The 24998-nt window shown below is 48.8% G+C and overlaps 2 protein-coding genes across 11 annotated transcripts in view; both read right to left on the bottom strand.

Moving 5' to 3' along the window:
• Positions 1-1143: 1143 nt before the first annotated feature.
• Artn (artemin) lies at positions 1144-6942 on the bottom strand. 2 transcript variants are annotated; one of them, XM_040288514.2, is made up of 4 exons: positions 4058-6942; positions 2647-2708; positions 2134-2272; positions 1144-2061 (listed from the first exon to the last, which is right to left on the bottom strand). In XM_040288514.2, the coding sequence occupies exons 2-4, from the start codon at positions 2704-2706 to the stop codon at positions 1580-1582; spliced, it is 681 nt and encodes a 226-aa protein (XP_040144448.1). In that variant the 5' UTR covers positions 2707-2708; positions 4058-6942; the 3' UTR covers positions 1144-1579. The 2 variants fall into 2 exon arrangements, with proteins under 2 accessions (XP_040144448.1, XP_005317987.1); XM_005317930.5 differs by having other exon boundaries at positions 2647-6942.
• A 73-nt stretch (positions 6943-7015) lies between these two features.
• The window catches only part of St3gal3 (ST3 beta-galactoside alpha-2,3-sialyltransferase 3), a 192188-nt gene continuing 174205 nt past the window's right edge, over positions 7016-24998 (bottom strand). For 6 of the 9 annotated variants that reach the window (XM_005317921.3, XM_021719809.3, XM_005317922.4 and 3 more), the window contains 3 exons: positions 12881-13027; positions 12524-12670; positions 7016-8032 (listed from right to left, as the gene is read on the bottom strand). In XM_005317921.3, the coding sequence (XP_005317978.1) occupies positions 7943-8032; positions 12524-12670; positions 12881-13027 (384 nt within the window). In that variant the 3' untranslated portion in view covers positions 7016-7942. The remainder of the gene's footprint in view (positions 8033-12523; positions 12671-12880; positions 13028-24998) is intronic. The other 3 variants (XM_040288511.2, XM_040288512.2, XM_040288513.2) reach the window with 1 other exon arrangement.

Here is a 24998-nt window from a genome sequence, read left to right as displayed (position 1 = left end):
GGACCCCTGGTCACCACCTCTGCACTGATGGTTCTCAAACCTACCAATTCAGACCTCCATCCTCAGGTCTAGATCAACAAGCATATCCCCCCTGCTTCCTGACAACTCCTCTGGATGTCCCATAGTCCCTTAGATGTATCATCCTTTCCAACTCCATATCCCTGTCTTATTTCCAAAGAAGGCAAATCATATAGGTCACCCCCAAATAAATACCTAGGACTTAGGAATCAGTTTTAAAGGACATGCAGAAAGGGAATTACATTGATCTTTTGGAGATGATTTAAGGACAATGTGAGGCCAGGGACAGCACTAATGTTCCTTCCAGATAAACGTGTATACCTCTTAGTTTCCTGTTCTTTTTTTATATCAGTTGCCAAATTGAATTTAAATAAGTATGTATGTTATTGAGTATTTATTGTCTGTCTATCCTTAGTGTCTACTCAGAAGCTGACATATAATTGGTGCTTAGTAAATATTTGTTGGCTGAATAAATGAATACCCCTCATTCAACAAACAAAATGCAGGTCCCTCTGAGGCTCCTCAGGTCTTTCCTACATTCATGTTTGTGAAGTTCTGTGCTTCATTCTCCCAAAGCAGCACCCCAGTGCACCGTCTTCCCACCTTCAACATTTTTTTTTCATATATTTTCTTGCCTTGGACTGTTTCATGGAATGAAGGCAGTGAGCTCCCCAGACTGGACCTTCTGCAAGGAGAGGTAGATTATGCACCTGTCAGGGTACCTTCAAGATCGTTTCCTGGACGGTAGATACTGATTAGTGACACTGGGCCAGGGCAATGTATGGTTTTCTGTCTTTACCCACTAAGCTAGGACCTCAAGAGTACCATCAGTACGGGACGGGGCTTTCTCCTTAAAAGGCTCTGTAGCTTCTTTTCCTACAGGTAACCCAGGCTCCAAATGCTAAAGACTGTGGAGGGGGTGTGAGCTGGCCTGTGAATGCACCTTGGCCACCCACTCTGCCCAGGGCTCCATGTCTTCTACCTCAGAGCTGCTGGGCGGAGGCAAGCAGTTGGCCAAGCCCGTGATTGCTGAGTGAAGTGTGTGAGTGGGAAGGTCAGGACACACTTCCATCTTACCTCTTCTACTAATCCCCCCATTTCCCAGGAAAGGATCTGACAAATTACCAGAGTAAATAAATAAGTTAGAAATAATAAATAGGGGTTCAGTGCCCAGGAGTGAGTTCAAGGCCAACTCCAACACAGGTGCATTCAGTCATGCAACTGCAATGTGACTCCTCCAAATTCTGCCCCACCTGGGCCATTTCTGGAGTCTCTAGAGGAGGAGGTCCCAAGACTTCTGCCTGGCCAGTGCCAGTGTGTGAGAAGTGGTTCCTAATGTTTCCATGGCTGAAGTCTCTGGTGTCCATATAAACCCCTTGAGGCTGCTGGTGAATAGTCCCTCCATTTCTCCAGAGCCAATGTTTGTTATCTCTGATGGGGCTTGGCAACTCAGTTCTGAGGTCTCCATCTCTGGCTGAGGCCCTGGCTAATGGGGCCCAGCAGGGAGGTCTGAGGCATCAAGATGCAGGAGTAAGGATGTGCAAAGCCTTGGAGAGATCCCTCAGCCTAGGCAGCCACAGGCAGTGGCTGAGAGGTGGTCCACGGTCCTCCAGGTGCTGTTGACGTCCATGAAAGAGACTGCCTCATAGCGAGTAGGCCGGCAGCAGGGCTGGCTGACTGGCCGGGAGCCGGGGGGCGGCTTCAGGGCCCCAGTGTCCAGCAGGCTGGCCAGGCTAAGGTCATGCGGGGTGCGAGCGCGGCGACAGGAGCCGCTGCAGAAACGGAAACGCACCAGTTCATCGGATCTGTGGCCCAAACCGAGAGCATGAACCGGCACCAGCTGCGAACGCAGGCGGCAGCTCCGCGTGCCCGTGGCCCCCGTGCGGCTGCCCCGGATCCCAGCACGCGGCGCGCGGACACCACGGGGCGCAGTAGGCGGGGACACGGGCGGGGGTGGGGGCGCGGGCGGCGGGGGTACCGGTTGGGGAGGCTGTGGCTGTGTCCGCCGGGCTCTTCCGCCGCACAAACGGGCCGTGAGTTGCCCTGGAAGGAGATAAAGTCACACACTCCCGGGCCAGCCTCGCCCCTGCCCCGCCCCTTCACGCTCTCACCTACCCGGGAGGTGGCGGGTGGGCGGCGCCAGGACTGGCGCGGGGTCTTCGCGGGTGGTCGAACTGTGGGGCTTGGGGTCCAGGGAGGCCTCCGTGACGCTACTCAGCAGGACCAGAGCGGTCAAGGTCGGCCACAGGGCGGGCTGCGCAGAGGTGGAAATGGAGCCTCAGGAAGGAAGAGGGCGCCCTGGTGGGCTGCGGTGGGGCGAGCCCAAGGAGGGGCTGCCTTGGGCTGAGATCGGAGAGGGGGTTGGGTTCCTAGTTGTTGGCGGGAAGTCTGGAAGGGCTTAGGTTCAAGACCTAATGGGTTCCAAGCTTTTGAGAGCTCATGGGAAGAATCGCCTGAGTGCATTGAGCATCCAGAGAAGTCCTGTTCCTTAACTCACATGCCTGGTTCCTCCCTGCCTGACCATTTTCCCTCCTAAATCTGGTCTCAGCCCACGCCAAACCCTTCTCTTCCTCCCCAGTCAAGCCACCCTTCCTCAAAACCAGCTGAGAGTGCCTGTGGGTCACTCACCTGCCACTTAGGCCAGGAGCAGTGGGGCAGTGCGGTAGGGCCTCCAAGTCCAAGTTCCATCTCTATCAACACCAGGAGCTCCCATCAGCCTTTGATGACCTGTTCCCCCACCCTTTTTGTGAGGCAGCTTGCATATTGAGAGATGAGTTATCTTTTAAGGAGGTCATCTTTCCACCTGAGTTTCTCCAAGCTACAGGGGACTTGGGTAGCTGGACTCAATCCAGGAAAAGTAGCTGCATTGAGAACCTTACTATGTGTTAGGTGCTTTGCAACTATTTCCTCTTTCACAACTCCATGAAGTAAATAAATGATTTAATTCCCTTTTTCCAGATGAGCAAACAAGGCTCAGAGAAACTCAGAGATTACCTAAGGTCATAAGGGTAGACCCAGACAACCGTGGGGAGAGGGGTCCTGTTTTCCCAACTTTCCTGTTCTGTGTTGTGGGGCTGGAGCTGCCAAGACTGACTGGAGAAGATAGCAGTAGCTGGCCATCCCTGGTCCCACAGACAGCTTTCACCCATGCCACAGGGGAGGAATCTGAGACCTGGAGAAGAATTAGAGTGGCTGCTGGTCACTCAAGAGTTATATGATGACAGTGAGGCCCAGTGAGGCCTGTGCTGCCCACCAGGACCAGCACCACTGAACCTTGTTCCTCTGTAATATGTGTTCTGGACCCAGAGACATGCGTTTTCTTTTTCTGTCCACAGATGTCCCTTACCAGCAGAAGGTGGAGGCTGATGGGCCCTCTGAAAACACAGGGCTTGGGCCATGGCTTCCTATGGCCACCAGGGGGCAGAGTCTGCCAAGTCTGCAGACTTGAAGGGGAGGTGGGCTTTTCTATATTCTTTCTGCACTTGGGTCTGAGTCACTCCCAGGAGGACCAGGCTAGGCTGGCCTTCATAGCAGCCTGATCTCAGACCTGAGCCACCCTGAGAGCTTGCCCATGTCTGTCTCCTCTTGTGGATCTGGTAGCCTGGCCTTGCTCCTAGAAGTTTCCCCCATGAGCCATCATCCTTCCTGGTCCCAGCTAGTCTTCCTAAGCCCCCACTGACTAGCACTCTCAAATGCCTCTCTGGGAACCCAGAACTTTCATGGGCCCTCATTAGCCAGCCTCCTCTTGGATCGGGTTGTCACTTACCTCCCCCTAGGACTCAGAATGCCTACACATCTGTGGAACAGATCTCCTCAGGCATTCCTACAGGGCCAGGCGTTGGCTTATCGGCTAACTGAATTCAGAGTCCTCAAGACCAGGCCACTGTTATCACCATGGAGCAAAAAGCTTAGGGGCCTCTGCACTAGGGGGAGCCCAGGAGCAGGACCCTTGCTTGATGGCAGCTCAAGTCCCCTCTCTCTCTCCTGGGTCACTTGATCCTGAGCCCTTGCCACCCGATTCCATCATCCCACTACTCACCATGGGTGGGGGTCCTGCACCGTTTTCTTCTAGGCACCTTTCTTGGGTCCAGTGCTGGACTTGCCCCCGCAGCTCAAATGGCTCATACCCAGAGCTGTGCACCTGGCAGCACTTCTTTTAGCCAAAAGTGCGGCCTTGGCAGCCAGTCTGTGCCCTGTAGCGGCAGCGGGAGCCTCACATTACAGCAGGACTAGCGCAGTCTAACAAGGGACAAGAGGGACTGGAGGGGCTGGGAGAAGCAGAGAGCTGCTCCGAGGGCCCAGGAGAGGGAGGATGCCAGAAAAGTGAAGGCTGCCTTGCCCCTGCCCCCAGCCCCTGGAGCGTCCATCCAGGACTGGGACCAGGATACAGGCAAGCGGTTTGGCTTACCTCGGGTGCCGGGTTCCCAACCCCAGTCACAGCCAGGGCTGGGACCCGAGGGACTTGCTGCTGGCGGAGCCCGCGGGCCGTGTCTGGGGGCCGAGCCCAACTCCATCCCTCAGCAGCCTCCTGCCCGCCGCCGTCCGGTGTCAAATTCCAGCCCCAGCGTCACCGGATCCCGGGGTGGGGCCCAGAGCGCCCCCGCCCCGCCCCACCTTTCAGGGCTCACCTGGCCGCTCCACCCGCCGGATCCGGTCCCCACTGGCTCCCCTGGGTCCCCCGAGATGGGGGGTAGACGCTGGGAGAGGACCCTCGGATTCAGAATAGAGAACGCGGGCACCGGGGAGGCGCGGAAACTGCGAGTTCGGAGTTTGTAGACTCGCGAAGTAGGGAGCTGGGAGGATTGGCCGAAGGCGGGAGAGAGCCAGCAGGGGCGGGGAGGGAGGGACAGGCTGGTCCCTGCCTTGGCCTCGGCCTTTGAGTGTGTAGACGTGGGGGTCCCAGCAGGTTGTCCTGCCGCGCCTGGGACCCTCAGATAGTTTCTCTCTTAATGGACGGGTCGACAGCCTCAGATGACAAGGCTCCGCGCTGAACTTCCAAGGTCTGAGTTGACTACACCCACCGCTCACCTCCTGAATTACTTGGGGCTTAGGGGAATATCGAAGTCACTTGTCAGACAGTGGAAGTGGGAAGGAGGGCTTAAGGGGAAGGTCACAGAAGAGGAACATGTGGGCTGGAGCTTGAAGTAGGAGCTGGAGGGTGGCATTTCAGATGCCTAATTATGGCAGTTTGGTAGGTGGGCTGGGGATTCCGTTAAGTAACATGGCTGGAAAGGTAATATTAAGGAATCTGGCCTTTTAGCTCCAAGACGCTGGAGACCATCAAAGGGTTCTGAGCAGAATGGTGTGGTCAGAGATGCATTTTGATGCATGTCTCTAGAGTTGTGTTGTGGTAGATAGTTTGGAGTCAGGGAAGGCGGAGGAGAGGTGAGATCTTCAGGAGACTGCTGGGCAGAGGATGAGGCCTGAGTAGGGATTCTAGGGCTGCCTGGTCACAATCCTCCACACACCCCCATGAAAATTCAGTCGGTACTTGATTGGATGGGGTGACCAGTTAGGAAGGACAGAGGTGTGCCTTTAGCTTTGGTCTGGGTGACTTAGTGGAGAGCATACACTGTGGGAAATGAGGCTCCCTGGGAGATGGGCTGGTTAGGGGCAGGAGCTCATGAGTTCACTGTTGAACATGTTGAGTTGGAAAGGCCGGTGGATGTTTCCTAGTGTAAATGTTCAGAAAGCAGCAGAATTTGTTGCCTAGAGCAAAGTGAGGGGAGCTTGGTTGGCAAGGACAACATGAAAATTGTTGACCAACTGACATACAACTGGAAGCTGTGGGTGCAGATGAGTGCTCAGGGAGCGTGTATGAACCAGCTGCATCCAGTTATGCATCAGAATCACTGGCGATCTTTAAGAACTACCACATCCGGGCCCCACCCTGATCTGAATCAGTCACCAGGTCTCAGGGTGGGCAGTTTTCCAGATCTGCACAGGTGATTTGATGCATATCCAGGGCTCAGAACCACAGCTTTTGTGAGGGAGTCTTGTGTGGTGCTGGGGACAACAGACTGCTGAGAAAGTCTGCTGCTGGGAGCTGTTGGAAGTGGCTGGGGAGGACAGCCATTCCCATGAAGCTGTAGAAAGGAGGCCAAGTGGTGAGCAGTTTGACCTGTTGCCTCCCATAACTTGTTGGCCAGGGGCAGCTTTTCTGGGGCTTTTTCAGCCAGGACCACTACTTTGGGGCAAGCAGCTTAGTCCCTGTACAACTCTTGAGTGGGTGCCATCCAAGCTGGAACTGTGCATTGGAGTTGGGCATCACAGAGGCCCTGTTTTCAGCAGAGTATGAAGGGCATTTCTGGGTTTGACTGTCCCTCAGTCAGGGCCTCGCTTCCCCTCAGTTGAGGAGGGCTATGTCTGGGAACAGACTTCTGCAGTAAGGAGGGCATGTGGGAAGTCATATTCCTTGGGGTGGCCAAGACTCTGTCCTCAGGGGGTCACAGTGGGAGGGCCTGGGGCTCCCTGGACTCTTGGAGTAGGTAGGAGAGGTGCAGGAAGCTCCTTCCACATGGCCTCAAGGGTGGGTATGTTTGTCCTTCCCAGGCCTGCTGGGGAGAGATGGATCCGATTTGAGGGCTCTATATTCTAGGTGGAGGGTGTTCTTTCTGAAGTTCCCCAAGGGATGTTTAGAACTGGGCTGTGTGTCCCCTGTTCTGTGTGAGAAGGGGGGGCTGGATGGAGATCATGCCTGTGTGCTAACTTTGGGGTCAAGACATATTCTTTCCAGAGCCAAGAAAGAGCCAAGCCAGGGTGTCAAGCGATGGTCTGTGGGCCTCTCCAGGCCAGGGGCTACCACTGGTCTTTCTCTCATATGGTAAGACCCCAGAGGTTCCTAGATAGCCACCTGGGTCCTGCACAGGACATGAGAAGTGAAGGGATCTGATGCTCTGTGGGCTGGAGAGAAGGCCCTTGGATTTAGCAGAGTGGCTGGAGCCTTGGGTTCCTGTTTCTTCCAGGAAAATTGGAAAAAGAAAAAAAGGAGGCCAGGTTCAGGGAAGATCTTTATTGCTTCCATGAGGGCTGCCTAGGATGGCTGTCGCGGCCTAGGTAAAGTCCTTGGGCCTCACTTCCCTCTGGTCCAGGCTAAAGGCAAAACCCAAGGACTTAGCAGTCTCATTGTGGAAACCCAGAACACCTGCCAAGTGGGTCAGTGCAGGCTGGGGTGGTGTCCCATGGATCAGGTGTGGCTGGGGAGGACAGCCATTCCCATTAAGCTGGGCTGGGCCTCCTGAGCTTTCGAGTTCTCTCGGCTCTAGCCCAGGGCTGTCCTGTTGGCTCCGAAGGGATGGCTCCAGGGTTTCCCTGCAGGACAGCTGGGGGCTGGTGAGTGGGAATACCACATCTTCTCCCCAAGAAAGGCCAAACAGTGTGGTGAGCTGGAGGGGACTGGCATGAGATGCTGCCCACTTCCCTATGGTCCTGGAGTGCAGCACAGACTGGTCACTGCATTCCTACCCTCCAGGGAGCTAACTGGTACCACTGCTTGATGGGCCCTCTAGTGGGCCTCTTCCTGCACAGCAAGTGGACCAAACAATCTCCAACCTTATTTAAAAATAAATTATCCCCCCCTCCCCCCTGCCCAAATTCACAAAATGATAATACACCAAACACTGATTGGAGAAACAATTCTGGCAGCAGCCATGCTGCCTAATGTCCCACCTCCTGCATGCTGGGCCTGCTGGGCACAGCCAGTGGCCTCCTGGCCCTCTGGCTTCACGGACCCAGGCTGAGAGAGGCTGAGTGCTGGTCTCTGAGGCTGGCTTCCGAACAGGCACAGCTCTGGCTACTTCACCAAGGCCTCACTGCCCCTGGGGCCTCTTGGCACTGTCCTTCTCTGGGTCTGAGGACTCCTGCACAGGTGGCTGCTACTTGCTCTGATAGCACCTAGGCCTACGTGGCCGAGTGCTGGGCCCACTCAAATGCCACTGCTTAAGTCAGTGATGACATGCGCTTTCACCAATTTCTTCAGGAACTCCTTCTCCCTCTGGATGTTGTGTGTCCAAGACTAGAAGAAAAGACATGGAGAAGTGATGAAATAGGCCGCTCAAGGGGCTGCTCTCTACGGTCCCTACCCTCTGAAGCTCTGTGACTAGAAATCTAAGGCAGAGACTTATCGTTCACGGTGCCTACAAGACCACGATGACTGCAGTGTGCCTTAACTCGTCCCTCTTCCCAAGACTCAGAGAAAACAACCTTTGCATCCCACCTTCTTCATTCAGAACCCGCCCTTGACTTCTCCCAAGTCTGGGTGGTGTAAGCTTCCCAGTCTCCTCCTCAGTTCTGAAGGAAGGACCTGTTTCCTCAGACTCCATCCCACCCAGCTAGCCTGGAAGCACCTAGGTTCTATACACCCTGAGGGCAGGCAGGTGAGTCACTGAAGTCCAAGAGCAAGGGGGTGGAGTCACTCTGGCCTGATGGAATTCACTCGCCAGGCCTGGGGATGCTGATGAAATCCTGCCTCCCTGATCACAGGAGCCAGGGAGCCTGAGGAGCAGAGCCTAACTTTAAAAAACAAAAAATTTAATTGACAAATAATAATTACATATATATTTATATTTATTTATGGGGTAAAATATGTTTTGCTATACATATATACTGTACAATGATTAAGTCAAGCTAATTAATATACCTATCACCTCATACTTTAAAAATATTTTTTAGTTGTAGGCAGACACAATACCTTTATTTATTTATTTATTCTTGTGTGTGCTGAGGATTGAACCCAGTGCTTCACAAATGCTAGGCAAGCGCTCTACCACTGAGCCACAACTCTAGCCACTCATACTTTGTGATAAGAACAATTGACTAGTATTAATAATTTTTTTAATATATAGCTCTATATCTATCTAATTATATTTTTGCAGTATGAGGGACTGAACCTAGGAACATCACCTCTGAGCCACATCCCCCAGACATTGTTTTTAGTACTGGGGATTGAACCCACAGGTGCTTGACCATTGAGCCACTTTTATTTTTTACTTTGAGACAGGGTCTCACCAAGTAGCTTAGGGCCTTGCTAAGGTGCTGAGGTTGGTCTTGAACTTGTGATCCTCTTGCCTCAGCTTTCCAAGTCGCTCTGTGTGCACCATGGTGTCTCACTAGAAGAGGCTATTTTTGTTGTTGTTGTTGTTGTTGTTAATGTGGAAATTACAAGGAAGATGCAGCCTTTCAGGGTTTCCTGGATAGGGCTCTTCCCCATCCCCAGGACTCTTATCAGGAAGCTTGAATGACCAAGTCCCTCTAAGAATGAAAAAACTGATTGAATAAATGAAGGAATGAATGTCAATCCTGGCTTTTACCCAACTGTAGCTTTTGTCAACACTGAGCTTCACCACACTTATACTCACAGATAGTATTTACTGGTGCTAAGAATTTAGGGCTCTGTCAGCCCTTATTCTGGTCCAGTCAACCATCTCCAACCTTCTAAATCTTCTAAATCTGAAACTCGGGCAGTTATCAGCAGAATTCCCTATATTCCTTGGCTCTGAACTTCTTTCTACTTGAGGGCAGGGAATGCTAGGCACAGAATAAGTGCTCAATAAACACATTGGTTGAATGGAATTTAAATTTTATAGGCAAGAAAACAGGTTCAGAAGAATGGCAGGGTCAGGATTCAAGCACATGTAGAAACTTACAAAACTACTTATTCCACTTCCATCTCCTGGGGAGAAATAACCAATTGATGGGTCAGTTTCAACAGCACCCACTAGGAGTCACTGAGGGGTAACAGGTCACCAGAGGACTGAATATTTGATGACATTAAGAAATTATTGTCAACTATTTTAGGCATAATAACAATTAAAAATAATTACTCTGAGTAACCCAATGAAGTATTTATGGCCAGAAAGATCTGCTGAGACCTGTCCAAGTCATCATTGGGGTTGGGAGCACGAAAGGAAGGACAGATGAAACAATGGCCATGCGTGGGTAACTGATACATGGGAGCTAAGTATATTATTCTCTATGCTTATGTTTGACAATTTTCTTTTTTTCTAATATAGTAGTCATTGCCAATGTTTTATTTTTATTCATGGATTATAACTATACATAATGGTGGAATTCATTATGTCATATTTGTACATGCACATGATTTGATTAATTTCATTCTCTAGATGATTTCTTTTCATAATGAAAAAACCACAAAAGTCTGCCCTGGGTGTAGCTCTCAGACTAGGTGATGCTCTTCTCTCTGGTGCTCTTTTGCTAACTCCCTCTTCTTTGTAGAGAAGTTAGGAAGCCCTGGAGCTCTGCACTGCCGTGGAAGGATTCTGGACACAGATGCTCAACTACTGTACAACCCACCTTCAAAGTAGGGTCTCCTGCAGCTAGCTGCTTTTCCTACCTTTAAAAAAAAAAATTCTGAGGAATATTTTATTTTTTGTGGTGCTGGAGATCCAGGGCCTCATGTGTATCAGGCAAGCACTCTATCACTGAGCTACGCCTCCAGTCCTCTACCTTTGTCTTTGGCTCCTCTTACCGAGCTACTGGTGTCCAGGTCGCTATTCATCTACCTGTGCTTTTTCCTTGCTCTCCTCTCTCTGGGCAATCACTACTGCCCTCCTTATATCTGAGCAAGCAGTTGTTCTTACTGCTCACAGTCTTTTTCCAGCCCAGATTCTTTGCTGTGTACAGGACTCCAAGAGGAACTGCTTCACCTTGCAGCTACTGCTCAGCCTCTCCCCACTCCGTCTCTTCTACATCCTGACAGCACTTACCACGTGCAACTCCTGCAGTCTCTACCCGCTATTCATTACCTCACTACCTTTGGTGATGTTCTCACTGCAGCTAGTATCCTCTCCTAAATGGTACTTCCAGAGGCCACTTCCCACAGGAATAGTATCCTTATAAGAGACTCAGGGGGACTCCTACACTCTCCACCACGCATGAGCACAGTGAGATGAAAGTCATCTGTGTCAGGAAGTGGGTCCTCACCAGACACCGAATCTGCCAGCACCCCTATCTTGAACCTCCAGCCTCCAAGAGTATAAGAAATAAATTTCTGCTTTCTAAAAGCTACATACTCTAGTATTCTGGAATAGCAGCCTGAATAGACAAGATAGAACCAAAAACCTAATACAAAACAGATGGTAACTGAAGCCATGGATGGGGATGTAAATCTGGACAACATGTACAGTGAGAAGATTGTCTGAGATGGAGCCTTAACTAAAGTTGATTCTTGTTGGGTAGACCAAAACTTAAGACGTGAAAAAGAGAATGAGAGAAGGGTAAGTGAAATAGGAAGAACACTAGAAATTACTGACTCAGAAGCCTAAGCAGCAAAGAATGGTCAACGCATCATCATCATCATCATAAGTTTTTTTGTGCTGGTTGTGGTGGTACATGCCTGTAATCCCAGCTACGTGGAAGGCTGAGGCAAGAGGATTGTCAAGCCAGTCAACGCAATTTAGTGAGACCCTTTCTCAAAATAAAATAACAAGTGTTGGAGTGTAGCTCAGTGGCAGAGTGTCCCTGGGTTCAATATTCAGTACTGCTGGGGTGGGGGGAAGTGTTCCTGAGAGATCATGATTGGGCAGTCTTGACATAGGTCACCTTCAGGAGACGTGTGTTAGGTGGGGGCAAAGGGCTGAATGGGAGTGAGGAGTGCAACGGGGATGCTCCAGTGGGAGCTCTGGCTTTCTCCCTGTAGGGAGGGTTGAAGGAACCTGTGGAGTGGAGCGCCAGCACAGTGTGGGGGGGGGCTGGAGAGGGGCAGGTAAAGACACTGATGGGCAGGAAATAGAGTTGGCAGAGTCATGGAGATATGAATCTGCACAGATAAGAGATTTTTTCCAACCACCCTCCATCAACCAGATGTAGGGGCAGAGAAGCTGCTCAGGGCACTGGCCTGAGATTTCCAGGTTCAGGCTGGGGTCAGTGGAAGGCGGGTTGTAGAAGCTAAGGTGGAGAAGAGGGTTCAGATTTTCCACATGGGATCTTCGCTGTGATGCCAGAAGAGGCTAGGAGAACTGGAACCTACCTGTACATGTGGATTTCCCGGGGAAATTCTGGGTAATAAAGGGTGTCCATGTTTGGTCACAGGGAAGGGTAGAAGAGGTACAGGGGCCCTTCCTGAGACTGAGGGGCAATGTTTATTTGTGGGTTGTTCGGGAGGCAAGTGAGCCTTCTGGGAAAAGACAGGGATCGCACAGGAGGCCCATTTGACCTGGTGCCAACTAATGTACTATGGGTGGGGGTGCAGCAAGGAGGGGCAAAGTAGAAGACAAGGGAAGGGAGGGCCCCATGGAGGGAGAGAGAGTTCAGGGAAAAGCCTGAGGAAGGGGCTGGGTTCAGGGGACAGGAACAAGTAGAATGTGGGTGGTCGGAGGCGTACATGAAGTGGACCTCGGTGCTTCTGCTTAGCTGAGGGTAGGCAGGGCTTTCCTGGGGAGCTCGGGGCAGCTGGCTTGTCACTTTACCACTCATTTACATGCATCAGAGTCTGTCCTCTGTGCTGAAAGCCCCCCTCCCTTGGCTCTACCCCGCACCCAGCCCGAACCTCTTTGATGGCTGCCATGCGCACGGTCTCATAGTAGTGCAGGGGCGCGTTGGGTGTGCTCATGTCGTAGCCAAAGCCTGCAACTGCCACCTCATCACAGCCATGTAGCGCCATGGTCACTGCCACACTGCCAAGGGTTGGGATGTTCTGGAGAATGGGAGAGGAGGCATATGGAGCTCAACTTTGGGGCTGAGACCACAGATAGGCTCTATGGAGCTAACTGCGCTCCACTGCCAAGAGCCTCTTCCCTGAAGACTACCTCCCAGGGCCACTGGCACCCACCCTATCATCCACTCCTTTCTTCCCAAGGACCCTCTGGCTCAATTCTCCCTCCTCCCAGGGGCCCAGGAGCCTCACCCCCCTGCCCATCAGGCCGTTGTTGAAGGGCAGTCCGATGAGGGTGAAGGCGGCCTCTTGGATGAAATACGGGTTGAGGATGCGGATCTCAGGTGGTTCCTTGGGCACTCGAGTGGCCACCGATTTCCAGAAGCCATCCGATGCACTCTGTGGACACAGTGCAAGGGGTCATGAGCTGGGTGTACAGGTAATGATGGGTCTGGGTGAGTGGCAGGGACCCAAGTGTGTAGATAAATGAGAAATGAGTTGGGGGTGAGGTGTAGAAGGGCAACTTGGGGCCTGCGGTATAAACCAGCTGATTTAGGAAGGCCTTGGCATGTGGCAGGGACATGAGATGTGTGATAGAAACATGGTAAGTGAGGGGGAAGGGTGAGCATGTGGTGGGGCCTGGGTGTGTAGTGAAGGACAGGAAGTGAGCTGTGGGGCAGGGCATGGGGTACAGAACACTCTCAGAGGACAATGCTCTGGCCTGAGGGGGTCCTTGGGCCAATAGGAAGAGCTGTGGTCCAGCTGAGGGGCCCTCCGGAGCCTGCCCTCTCCCTCCTATCTGCTCTGCTGAGCTTGCCTCCTTTCCCTTCTGCTGTCTCTCCTGGCTCCCTCAGTCACCTGTGCTAAAGTGAACCTGAAAAATAAAGACAGAGCGTGAGCTGGCATAGAACAGCAGAACAGTACGTAAACCCCAGTTCTGCCATGGACTAGAGTTGGGTGACTTCAGCCTCATTAACAAGAGTTCATTCCTCCCTCATGGACCACGGTCCCGTAAAAGCAAGGCATCACCTCTAAGCCTGACACCTGTGTCTATTTCAAGGCCACAACCACCCACCTTTTTTTTTTTTGGCAGTGCTGGGATGGAACCTAGGAGCTCACACATACTAGGCAAGTGCTCGACCACTGAACCACATCCCCAACCCAACCTCTCTCCCGCCCCCCCTTTTTTTTGTGGTGCTGGGGATTGAATCCAGGGCCTTGCGCATGCAAGGCAAACACTCTACCAATTGAACTATATCCCCAGTCCCCAACCTCTTCTCTTTAACCCTTTCCCTTTCACCCAAACACAGGGAGACCTCTGATTCCCACAGCCTTTCTTGGTCTAGACCCCTAAGTAAATCACTTCAACCCGTTTTGTGAGGTCCCTCAGTACCCTGTCCCTTGTCCTTCTATTGCCCATACTGGGAAACACTGACCTTGGCATCACTCTTAACTTCCCTTTTCTACCCTTACAACTGGGTGTCTGAGTACTGCTGGAGGAAGACCCAACCAGCCCCAGAGCCAGGGGCATTACTGTGGGCTCCAATGTAACTTATTACCAGCCAATTTACTTGCCTAATTGCCTAAAACAAAACAAAACAAAACAAAAACAAAATGAATAAAATCAACAAGACTTAGAATGAATAATTTAATGCACCAAGAGGAAACAACCCCCAGGTATAAAACAAAAAGAGACCTCATTTGCAATCATAACAAAAAAATAAATAACTGAGTGGTAAATCTCAGAAATCTGAGAGAATTATAGAAAGAAAACTATGATCCTTTATTGAGACATAAATGGTTGACTTGAAAGAAAGGGAGACAAACCGCATTCCTGGAGGGAAGGCTGAACACCACCAACAGGAGGCCGGCTCTTCCCAGACACAGGCTGAACACAATTCTAAGAACAATCTCAAAAGGGTTTTAGAAATTTACCCAAAGGATTCTAAAAACCTATCCAAGAGAATTAAAAGGGAAAAGTAATGCTTCTCATCATTTATAAATGAGGTATTAGGGTATATTATGGATTTGTTCATGTTACAACACTAACATACGTATAAGAATCAAGACACAGATTACTGAACAGAACAGCATCAACACACGTACAGGTTTTTTTTTTAAAATATTTTTTAGTTGTTGATGAACCTTTTTATTTTATTAATTTATTTGTGGGGGGGCTGGGTATGTGGCTCAAGTGGTAGTGCGCTCTCCTGGCATGTGTGCGGCCCGGGTTCGATCCTCAGCACCACATACTACCAAAGATGTTGTGTCCGCTGAGAACTAAAAAATAAATATTAAAAATTCTCTCTCTCTCTCTCCTCTCTCACTCTTTCTTAACAACAACAAAAAAATTATTTGTGGTACTGAGAATCAAACCCAGTGCCTCATGCATGCTAGGTAAGCACGTTACCACTGAGCCACAACCCCAGCCCATGTATAGGTTTTGATAAAGGAAGTGCCACCATCTGTGGAACAAGTGATATGCAAAGATTTGCATTTGGGAAAAAGATTAATTTACCTTCTCTTCTCTCACATCATACACAAAATAACTAAATGTTAAAAAAGCAAAAAAAGGGCTGGGGTTGCGGCTCATTGGTAGAGTGCTCGCCTGGTATACATGAGGTACTGGGTTCGATCCTCAATATCATATAAATATAAAAATATTGTGCGCTGGGGATGTGGCTCAAGCAGTAGCGCGCTCGCCTGGCATGTGTGCGGCTCAGGTTCGAACCTCAGCACCACATACAAACAAATGTTGTGTCCACCGAAAAACTAAGAAATAAATATTAAAATTCTCTCTCTCTCACTCTTTCTTTAAAAAAAAAAAAGATATTGTGTCCACCCAAAACTAAAAAATAAATATTAAAAAAAAAAAGCAAAGAGGTTTGGAGTTGTAGCTCAGTGGTAGAGTGCTTAACTTGCATGCATGAAGCACTGGGTTCGATCCTCAGCACCACACAAAAATCAATAAAGATATTGTATCCATTTACAACTAAAAAAAGAAAAAAAGGCTGTTAAAAAAATAAACCAAATAAAAATTTAAAAAAAAGGAAAAGAAAAACCAGATGTATACTTTAGCACTGAACTTTCCAAACATTAATGCAATAAAGAAGAAAAGATCTGAACTTTATATATTTCAAGTGCTTTGGTACATCAAAAATATAATAAGCAGTCTGGGGATGTGGCTTAGTGGTAGAACATTTGCCTAGCATGACTGAGCCCTGGGTTCCATCCCCAGCACTGCAAAAACAAACATACAAATAAGCAAGCAAAGTTAAAAATTAAGAGGAAGACAAAAAGTGGGAAAAGATTTGTCACAAATAATAAAAAATTTGTATTTTAAAAACTCATAGGGCTGGGGATGTGGCTCAAGCGGTAGCGCGCTCGCTTGGCATGCGTGCGGCCCGGGTTCAATCCTCAGCACCACGTACCAATAAATAAATAAATAAATATTTAAAAAACTCTCTCTCTCTCTCTCCTCCTCTCTCTCTCTCTTTAAAAAAATGCAAAAAAAAAAAAAAAACCTCATGAAAATTCAATAAGATCCCACAGAAATGGATTAAAAGATACAAAAAACATGAAAAAAATTGACTCAGTAGTGTTGAGGAAATGCACATTAAAATAACTGGATAATTTTTGACCCACTAAATGTCTATGTATGCATGTATACGTGCATCTATACAGGTTTCACAGCATGAGTGGTCGGACGCTGAGGCCCAACTCTCCTATGCTGCCACAGGAGTAAAGTTTGGCACAGCCTTTCCATAAAAAGCAATCTGACAACATGTATTATATCAAAGGCTTCAAAGGTTTTGAAGATGTTCAATACCTTATGACCCCCAAATTACCCTTCTAAGATGGGAATGGTGAAGACCTTTGTAAAAGTCAGTTTATTATAGTGTCATTTATAAAAGTGAAAAATCAAGAAAAAACTCTTAACAAAAGTTAAGAGGTTTTGTTGATACACCTATATAATGGAATGTCAGACATTAAAATTATTTTGTTACACAGATGTACACAACTTACGTAACCAGCCTTCTGTTGTTGGACATCTGAATTGTCTCATGTCCCCAAATCTATTCCTCCTCCTGTATCCCCCTTTCCTCCGCTGTCCTTCTACCTCCCAGACCAGAAACCTGGGAACCAACTTCAGATTCTCCCCCACTCTCTGGCATATCTGTCTACTGGTCTCTAGTTCTATCATCTTAGAATCTCACTGTTCCCTGCCCTGCTCCCAAAGCCACTGCTCCCACCTCAGGTTCAGGTCTCGTCTTTCTCCCATCTGCACTGTTGTAATCACTGCTCAGTATTCCGACTAGAAAAATACCCCAGTAGAGTGATGGGAACATAAATGGTACGCAATAAGTAACTGTTGAATTCCATTCTCTTTTCAACACATACCTAATGAGTTCCCAAAGTGGACTACCTCCTGAACTCCTTCCACTCTGCCCAAGTGATCTAATTACAAATGGGATCACATAACTCTGCCCACAGGAAGCCCTGTCTGCCCCTGATTTCAGTCTAAGCCTCTCTGAACCATCCCTAGCTAATTCTTGCCCCGGGGCTTCTGCTGCTCCCTATATCTTTCACCTTCCCACCTCTCCCACATGACCCACCCTACCCTCTTCCATCCTCTCCCTCAACTCTTTCCTGACCCCCTGCATCACATGGTAGAACTGACCTCTAACCTTCAAGAGGTGATAAAATATAGACCTGCAGTCCTGGTGTTCAGCTGCAGCTCTGGGCACTTGCTGTGTGGATCCCAGGCAAGTGACACATGGTTTCCTTGTGGGTAAAGCAGGGGCACTATCAGTGTTTACCTTGTGAGCTGCTGTGGGAATTAAGTGATATAGTTCAGGGTGAGCACACATCAGTGGTGTGCTGCAACCCTGCGCCACAGGGCAGGGCTCCCAGTCTGATTAATTTCTGTAGCCCAGGATCCAGCCTACCTGGGCAGCAGAGAGTGGTGAAATGAGATAGGGTGGTCACAGCAGCCAGCAGCCCCTGCTGGACTCTTCTGTGGCGGCCCCTTCAGTGGACAGCTGCCCCAGCCATTCCCTCCTCCTGTCTCCCACTTCTGTGGCCCATTTCTTTCCTCTGGCAGATACTTTCTGTCCTCCATGAGTCAGATCAGCTCAGAGGAGAGGCTGTGGGGCAAACTTCTCAGCCTCGACCCATCAGACTGAATGAACAGATGCCAGTTCATGTAGCTCCCATGTCCCTTCCGTCTCTGGGAGAGGGTGTGTAAGGGAGGTAAAAGGAGGGATAGCAGGACCCAGCAGGAATAGGGAGGTGGAGAAATGACAAGACTGTAGGTAGGACTCTGGGTGCCCCAGGGGTGGGACAGCTCCGTACTGGCAGGAACAACAGGTGTCAGCCCGAGTCAAGTGTGGCATATCCCTGTCCCTGGAGGCCCCAACAGTTCCCACCTGGAGCTCCTGTCTGTGCTTGCCCCATCCCCTACCCACAACACACACCAAAGAGGAGGAAGGAGAAAGCATAGGGGTCATTCAGAAGGGCATGAGACCCAGGAGCGGGCACACTGGGGGTGTGAGACTAGCAGAAATCTCTTCACCTTTCATCCACTTCACAGGTACAAATGAAGCAACATGTTCAAGGTCACACAGCCTCCAAGTAGCTGAGCCCAGATTCAAATCTGAGAGTTCTGGCTCCAGAATGGCTGTTCTTTCTGCCACACCATTTATATCACTGCTGTTCCCACTTCAGGAAGTCTGGGGTTTGAAACTGAAGATAAATGAGACCTTCCTCTACAGTGAGTCAGGGGCTTCTTGGTGACCTATTTTCTGGAGGGGATTGCCAGGACACACATTCATGGCTGATGAGAATCTGAGCTGAATTCAACTCTAGAACCTAGTTCTTTTCATGACATGGCACCCTCCTCGACACAGTCCTCTTGGACTTTCCCATGGGCTAAAGCCCCATATTTAATCACTATGCAAAACTAAGAAATTACCTTATTATCTCAAATCCCTTTAAGAATCTAAAAAAAGCTTCAGTGGGGAAGGGCGAGCTACAGCCTCTCTTCCCACCTTTAATATTTCCGGGAGGAGAAATGACTAATTTGACTGCTTAGATTTGAGGATATCAAGTGTGTTGTATTTCCTGGTAGTAAGTGAGAAGTCTCTTACACACACAGCTCCTCCCGACTCACTGCCTCTCTGCAACAGTGGGTAAACTGAGGCCAGGCTTGTCTCCTGGAAGCCTGACCTCTCTCTGCCCCTGCCTGCTATATGCCCATGCTTTGTAGTTCATAGCACCCTGGGGCTGGAAGTCAGCACTAGCTGAGGATGGTGTTGGGATCCTGGGGGAGGGAGTCATGTGCTTAGGGCTGGAGCCCCAAGGACCCCCATTAGAGAACAGGGACCTGACACACTTGAGTGCTTCTTCTCTTCCTTCCCATCAGTCACGGTCCTGAGGTAGAAGAGCTTCCTCAGGAATCTCAGGGAAAGGAGGAACAGTAAGACCAAGATGTGATTTGTACATTTATTTGTTTCTCTTGGCCATAAAAATATTGGGTACCAACCAAACCTCATACATCTCTCCTAAAAACAAACAAACAAAAATCTATGACTCATCTTCTCAAAACAACAAACAAACAAAAAGTACCCCAGCACTGACACATGGCCTTCTGCAGGCAACTGCACAGGCTCTTCAGTGTGTAAAACTGGGGCTCACACCCGATTCCACATCTCTGTGACCTGGGGCATATCACGTCATCTCCTTAAGCCTCAAGTTCCTCTTGCATAAAACAGGGATGACAAGACCTACTTCCCAAAGAGCTGAGAGGATTAAATGAGATGCTGTGTTTTACAGCATCTGGCACAGTGACTGGTATACAGTGAAAGCTTAATAAATCTTACTTACTATGACTGAGTATTGCAGAAGCCAAGAGATTCAAGGGCAGGGTGTGGCTGGCAATGTCAGCTACCACAAAAAAGGCCAGCACTCCTCCACACCTGTGCACATCCTGATTCTTGAGTGGGAAACCAGATTTCTCCTCTGGCTTCTGCAGGTAGATGTTGGGTGCTGGAGGCCTGCTTGTTGCTGATGACACTGCCAGGTCTGCCACCAGCACACAGTCCTATCCCATGAAGCCTGTACCTGCAAGGTTCAAATTTGGCTGTGGCCTCTCACAGTACATTTCTCTGCCTCACGGGACACAATTCAGGGAGGCCTCTCAGGCCAGTCAATGCTGTACCTCTCCTTGAGGCCAGCTGTGGGCTACATTCCTTGCTGAATCCCTCCTCCTCCAGGAATGTGCCTGCCACAGTCAAGTCTGGGCCCAGCTCCTGTCTGTGGAGCTCCTGCTGATGCAACCTGTTCTGCTCTTGTCAGAACAGCCAGAAGCAAGGGGGAAGAGATCTGGGAAGAAAGCACCTTCCTGCCAGGAAGGAGGATGCAGTTTCCCTGCCCCCTGAAGGCAGAAGTCTGGGGGTTAAGATTTCCATGGGCTGCCTTTCTGCAGCCAAGAGTAGGGCAGATGTGTCTACTCCTGCTCCCTGCTGCTACTGCCTGGGGACAGGACACCAACTCTCATAGAGTCACTCTAACAGCTACACCTTGCTTATTTTCAATCCATTCACTTCCCGAGTCTGATCTTGATACTTTCAGGTTTAAAATCTTCAGCGGCTCCTGCTATCCTCTGAAACAGCTTGTGATGACAGCTAAAAGTGAAGGTCTTGGGTTTGAACCCTGATACCCAAACTACTCACTCTGCCAAGGGATAGGTTCTTTAAGCTTTCTAGGTCTCATTATCCTTATCTAGAGAATAAAGATAATAATGAGTTCCCGCTTTTTTTTTTAAGTATTTTTTAGTTGTAGATGGACACAATGCTTTATTTTGTTTATTTATTTTATTGTGGTGCTGAGGATCGAACCCAGGGCCTCACACATACTAGGCAAGCGCTCTATCACTGAGCCTCAATCCCAGCCCCGAGTTCCTGCTTATAGTGTTTTTGTGTCATGACACAAAAAGTCATGCATACATGTTTGGCTCAAAGTCAGATCTTCTCAGCTTCTGCTATTATTTGTCATCACATTCTGATGTGACTGTGGTTTACCAGACCCTCCAGTCTCAATTTAGTCTCTGCCACCCTGTCTATGCAGGTCTACCCCTAACATTTGTGGGGTCAGGAACAAAATTACAAATGAACTTAGACATGCTACTTGTCTAAAATTTGGAAGTGATAAATCAAGTTGTAAAGCTGTTACAGCCCTCCTGGGACTTAGGGGTGAGCATGGTTTTGGATTCTGTCCTCAGGAGGATGGAACTAGACTTGATACTATTAGAAAAAGGAATATGGAAGTCTCTAGGACCTGGTAATGGTCTTATACCAGTGCATGGGCCTGGGGTGGGGATTTTCTTCTTGGCCTCACATGTGCCTCTTCTCTCTATAGCAAAGGGTGTGATGGAGGAGGGTCAGAGTGCAGCTGGGGCAGATGCCTCCTGCCCAGGTCTAATGGTAGTACTACCCATGCCACATCTATTATACTGAATTATTAGAATAATGACTTTTAAAATCATCTCCTCCCCTTGCTTCCCAGCACCACAATAAAATAAATAAACAAAATGATAAACAAATTTTTTGGTACTGGGGAGTGAATCCAGGGGCACTTAACCACTGAGACATATTTCCAGCACTTTTTTGCATTTTATTTAGAGACAGGATCTCACTGAGTAACTTAGGGCCTCACTAAGTTGCTGAAGCTGTCTTTGAACTCACGATCCTCCTGCCTCTGCTTCCTGAGCCACTGGGATTATAGGCATGTGCCACCTTGCCCAGCTTGAGTTATTTTTAATTCACTAAATACATTACATGCTTTGCCAATGGTGTTTTCTGTGCCTGAAATACTCACATTCATATGGCCAACTTCTACAAGGGGTTGAAGCAAGTAGACTCCTTAAGGCCTGGAGCTTACGTAAGTATCCTGGAGGTCAAGAGATGAGGTGACCAGACCCTCTTGACCAGGGTGGCATCTGTACCCTTGTTCAGGCCCTGTACCTCTCCCTGACACAGTTACTCTCGGCCCTGTGACTGGGCATTCTGCCCAGTGGGCTGGCAATGTTCATTGCGCTCAATCTCACTTCTCAGAAGATGACTGGCACTGCAGATAAGAATGGAGAGTCAGATGTTAGCCCGTCCCACCCAATTCTGACAGTAGTATAACAGGTGGCTGTGGCAGAGTTAGAGCTTCATTTCAGTACCAAACGCTGAATCTGATGCTGTATCCACTGCTTTTCCCACAGAGAAAGGGGGAGAGCAGCCATGATGGCTGGTCCAGGTGCCCATACCCTCTGCAGGTCCCTGTGCTTCTGCTTCTGCTTCACCCACCCAGTGGTGGAACCATAATATATATAACAAACTCTTTAGATCATGTTCATTTTTGGCTACTGTTATGGTCTGGATCTGGATTATCACCCAAAGGCTCACAGGTTGAGGGCTTGGACTCTAATGCTGCACCATTCAGAGGTAGGGTTTTGGGGAAGTGATTGTATCATGACCGCACTGACCACATCAGCAGATCATTCCAATAACTGAATGGACTCCTGGAAGGTGGTGGAACCTGGTTGAAGGGGGTGGGTCCATGCCCTTGGGGAATATATCTTTCCTTTGGTCATTTCTTCTCTTTGCTTCCCAGCCACCATAAGGTGAGCAGTTTTCCTCTGCTATTCTCTTCTACCACGATGGTCTGCCTTGCCTCAGGCCCAAAGCAATGGAGCCAGCCCACCATAGACTGAAACCTCTGAAACTATGAGCCAAAATAAATCCTTAAGTTGATTTTCTCAGGTCTTTGCCACAATGATGAAAAGCTAACATAGCTAATGTAAATAATACCATAATAAAAATCTGTTTGCATATTTCCCCCTCCTTTAGGAGATGGCTCTTGGTCCCAAGTATAGTTTCCCTTCCAAAAACCTTGTCCCTGTTGATACTATGACCAGTAGCCTTTGATAGTGCCTTTGAAAGTACTCTTGCTAGTATCCTGTAGTATAATTTAAACACATTATTTGAAATATGCATCTCTTGTCTGTAAGCTGCTGGGGTTCCAATGTTTTCTTGTCCACCTCATAATAATAACCCTTTGTCATATTTTCTAAATCTACTTTTCAAAGTTGTGTATTAGTCTTTTGGTTTGTTAGTTTAAATCAGCATGTTATCAAACTGGATTTTTTTTTAGCACTCTGTGCTTTAAAAAGATTTCTTTCCCTCCTGAGATTTGATTTCTATTTTATTTTCCTCAAAATTGTCTTTAGTTGTATTTTTTGATTTTATATTTTAATCCATTGGATTTTGTTGTATGCTATGAGGAGAGGGTCAAAAAACCTTTTGAAAGCTATATTTGGAAAAAGCAAAGAACAAAAAGAGGCATCGGCCTGGGGCGGACTTTGTGATGCTGTTAGACAAAGAGGCAGAGTGCCAGGGACTGTTTAGTTTTCATTTCTTTATCAAGAAGAATGATCTTGGAACTGCAGAGAGAAGATCAAACATGGTGAAGGGGAAAGATATTTCCAGAAGAGGCAAGAAGAGAGCTAGAGGATGCAAGTTTCTGAATCCAAAAGAATCATCTCCAGTGGTAAAGAGAGCAGGGGAGCCTAGTTGTGGGGAAAGAGCCTGACTGGGCCTCAGTTTCCAAACTTATTTATTCACTTTGAAACACTTTGCTGGAGGTGCTGAGCTTAAGGAGATAAAACAAGACTGTTCTTGGCCCCCCAGAGGAGCATCTAATGCAGCCCTGGGAAGGGGTCAGGCCTTGAAATAGGATTCACACTGTGGTACTGCCAGAGTGGAATGCATTGCTGGGTGCAAAGCGGTGAGGACAGCTGGGCTCAGTGGTACTCATGGGTAATCCCAGGACTCGGGAGGCTGATATAAGAGGATCGAGAGTTCAAAACTAGCCTCAGCAAAAGCATGGCGCTAAGCAACTCAGTGAGACCCTGTCTCTAAATAAAATTCAAAATAGGGCTGGGGATGTGCTCAGTGGTCGAGTGCCCCAGAGTTCAATCCCTGGTATCAAAAAAAAAAAAAAGAGTGGCAAGGACAAGGGGGCACTGGAAGAAGCTAGCTCTTGGAGTGCTGCTATGGATTTTTAATTTTATCCTGCAGGCCAATGGTTCTTCCCCTTGAGCTTATATCCAAGTCACTGGGAGGGTTTGTTAAAACAGACTGCTGGGCTCATTCCCAGTTTCTTATTCAGAAATTCTAGGGTGGGCTCCTCCCCTAAAAAGTTTCCAGGTGACATTAATGCTGCTGGCATTAGAAGGAACACTGGGAACCACTGCACCTAGACAAGGGGCAATCACAAAGAGAGAGAACAAACCAGTCAAATGTACACTTTGCAGAACTAGTGAATAAAGAAGTGGAGAATGTATTGGAGGGAACCTGATAAGGGTCAGGGAAATAGGAAGCTGCTGAAGTAGTCTAAGCAAGTAGGTGTAGAAGAGGCATGGATCTGGAGACTGACTGATTGCGGAGGGCAAAGAAGATGGGGGAATCAAGGAGGCTTCCAGGGTTGGGGCCACAGGCTTTTAAGAACAAAGAACTGTCCCCAGAACCTAGCACTATGCCTGGTACATAGTAAATAAGCCCTGGATATCTGCCAAGAAAGTGGTTCCTTAATGAGAGGGCAGAGGTTGTATCCGCTGGATTTAGGATCAGAAAGTCACTGCAGGTACAGGGACGGGTTTGGAAACTAGGCTGGAGGGGCTGAGAAACAGAAGGAGGAAAAACAAAACAAAACAAAAAAACCCCAAAACATGGGGATACCAGGTCAGGAGGTGAAAGGAGGAAGAGAGGTGAACATGAGCTCAAGGGCTTTTATTTTCAAGGTGAGAGAGACTTGAACAAATTTATAGATGTGAGAGGAGGCTCAAAAAAGAGGTGAGAAAGAAACAAGTGAAGAAAGATAGCTCCTGATGAGGGGAGAGGAGAGGTGAAGGCTTAGGAGAAAATGGATCCTGGATGGACAGTGGAAGAGGAAAGGAGGGCCAGATGCAAGGATGTGTAGAATGGAGATGGGAAGTCGCAGGTTTTGACTAATGGCACCTTTACTTTCCCTTTGCAGCTGGATGTGAGGTTTGCTTGGGGTAGGGCTGGACAGAAGGAAGAGAGGAGGCATGGATGAGCTGAAGATGATGAAGGCAGAGCTGTGAGAAGACCAACAACCAGACATAAGACACGGGGCAGAAGTGGCCCCAAGGTACCAGCAGGTACCATCATGGGTTACAACCTCAGCTCTAAGTTATTTCTCTCTCCTGGTGACTGGACTGACTGGATGCAGAGAGGGGGTGGTGGGGGTGAGGAAACTGTCGAGTGGGACATGGGATTTCACATGACTTTGGTGATAGATT

The sequence above is a fragment of the Ictidomys tridecemlineatus genome, chromosome 11 (assembly GCF_052094955.1).
Source record: "Ictidomys tridecemlineatus isolate mIctTri1 chromosome 11, mIctTri1.hap1, whole genome shotgun sequence".
Taxonomy (NCBI): domain Eukaryota; kingdom Metazoa; phylum Chordata; class Mammalia; order Rodentia; family Sciuridae; genus Ictidomys; species Ictidomys tridecemlineatus.
Note: the sequence above shows the minus strand (reverse complement) of the source record. Positions and strands in the feature narration are given on the sequence as shown.

Bases quoted from the DNA above. Each gene is read 5' to 3' on its own strand.
- Artn (XM_005317930.5), bottom strand. From the start codon at position 2,706: ATGGAACTTGGACTTGGAGGCCCTACCGCACTGCCCCACTGCTCCTGG. The intron at 2,273-2,646 runs GTGAGTGACCCA...ACCTCTGCGCAG, and splicing joins GCTCCTGGCCTAAGTGGCAG to CCCGCCCTGTGGCCGACCTT. The intron at 2,062-2,133 runs GTAGGTGAGAGC...ATCTCCTTCCAG, and splicing joins GCCCACCCGCCACCTCCCGG to GGCAACTCACGGCCCGTTTG.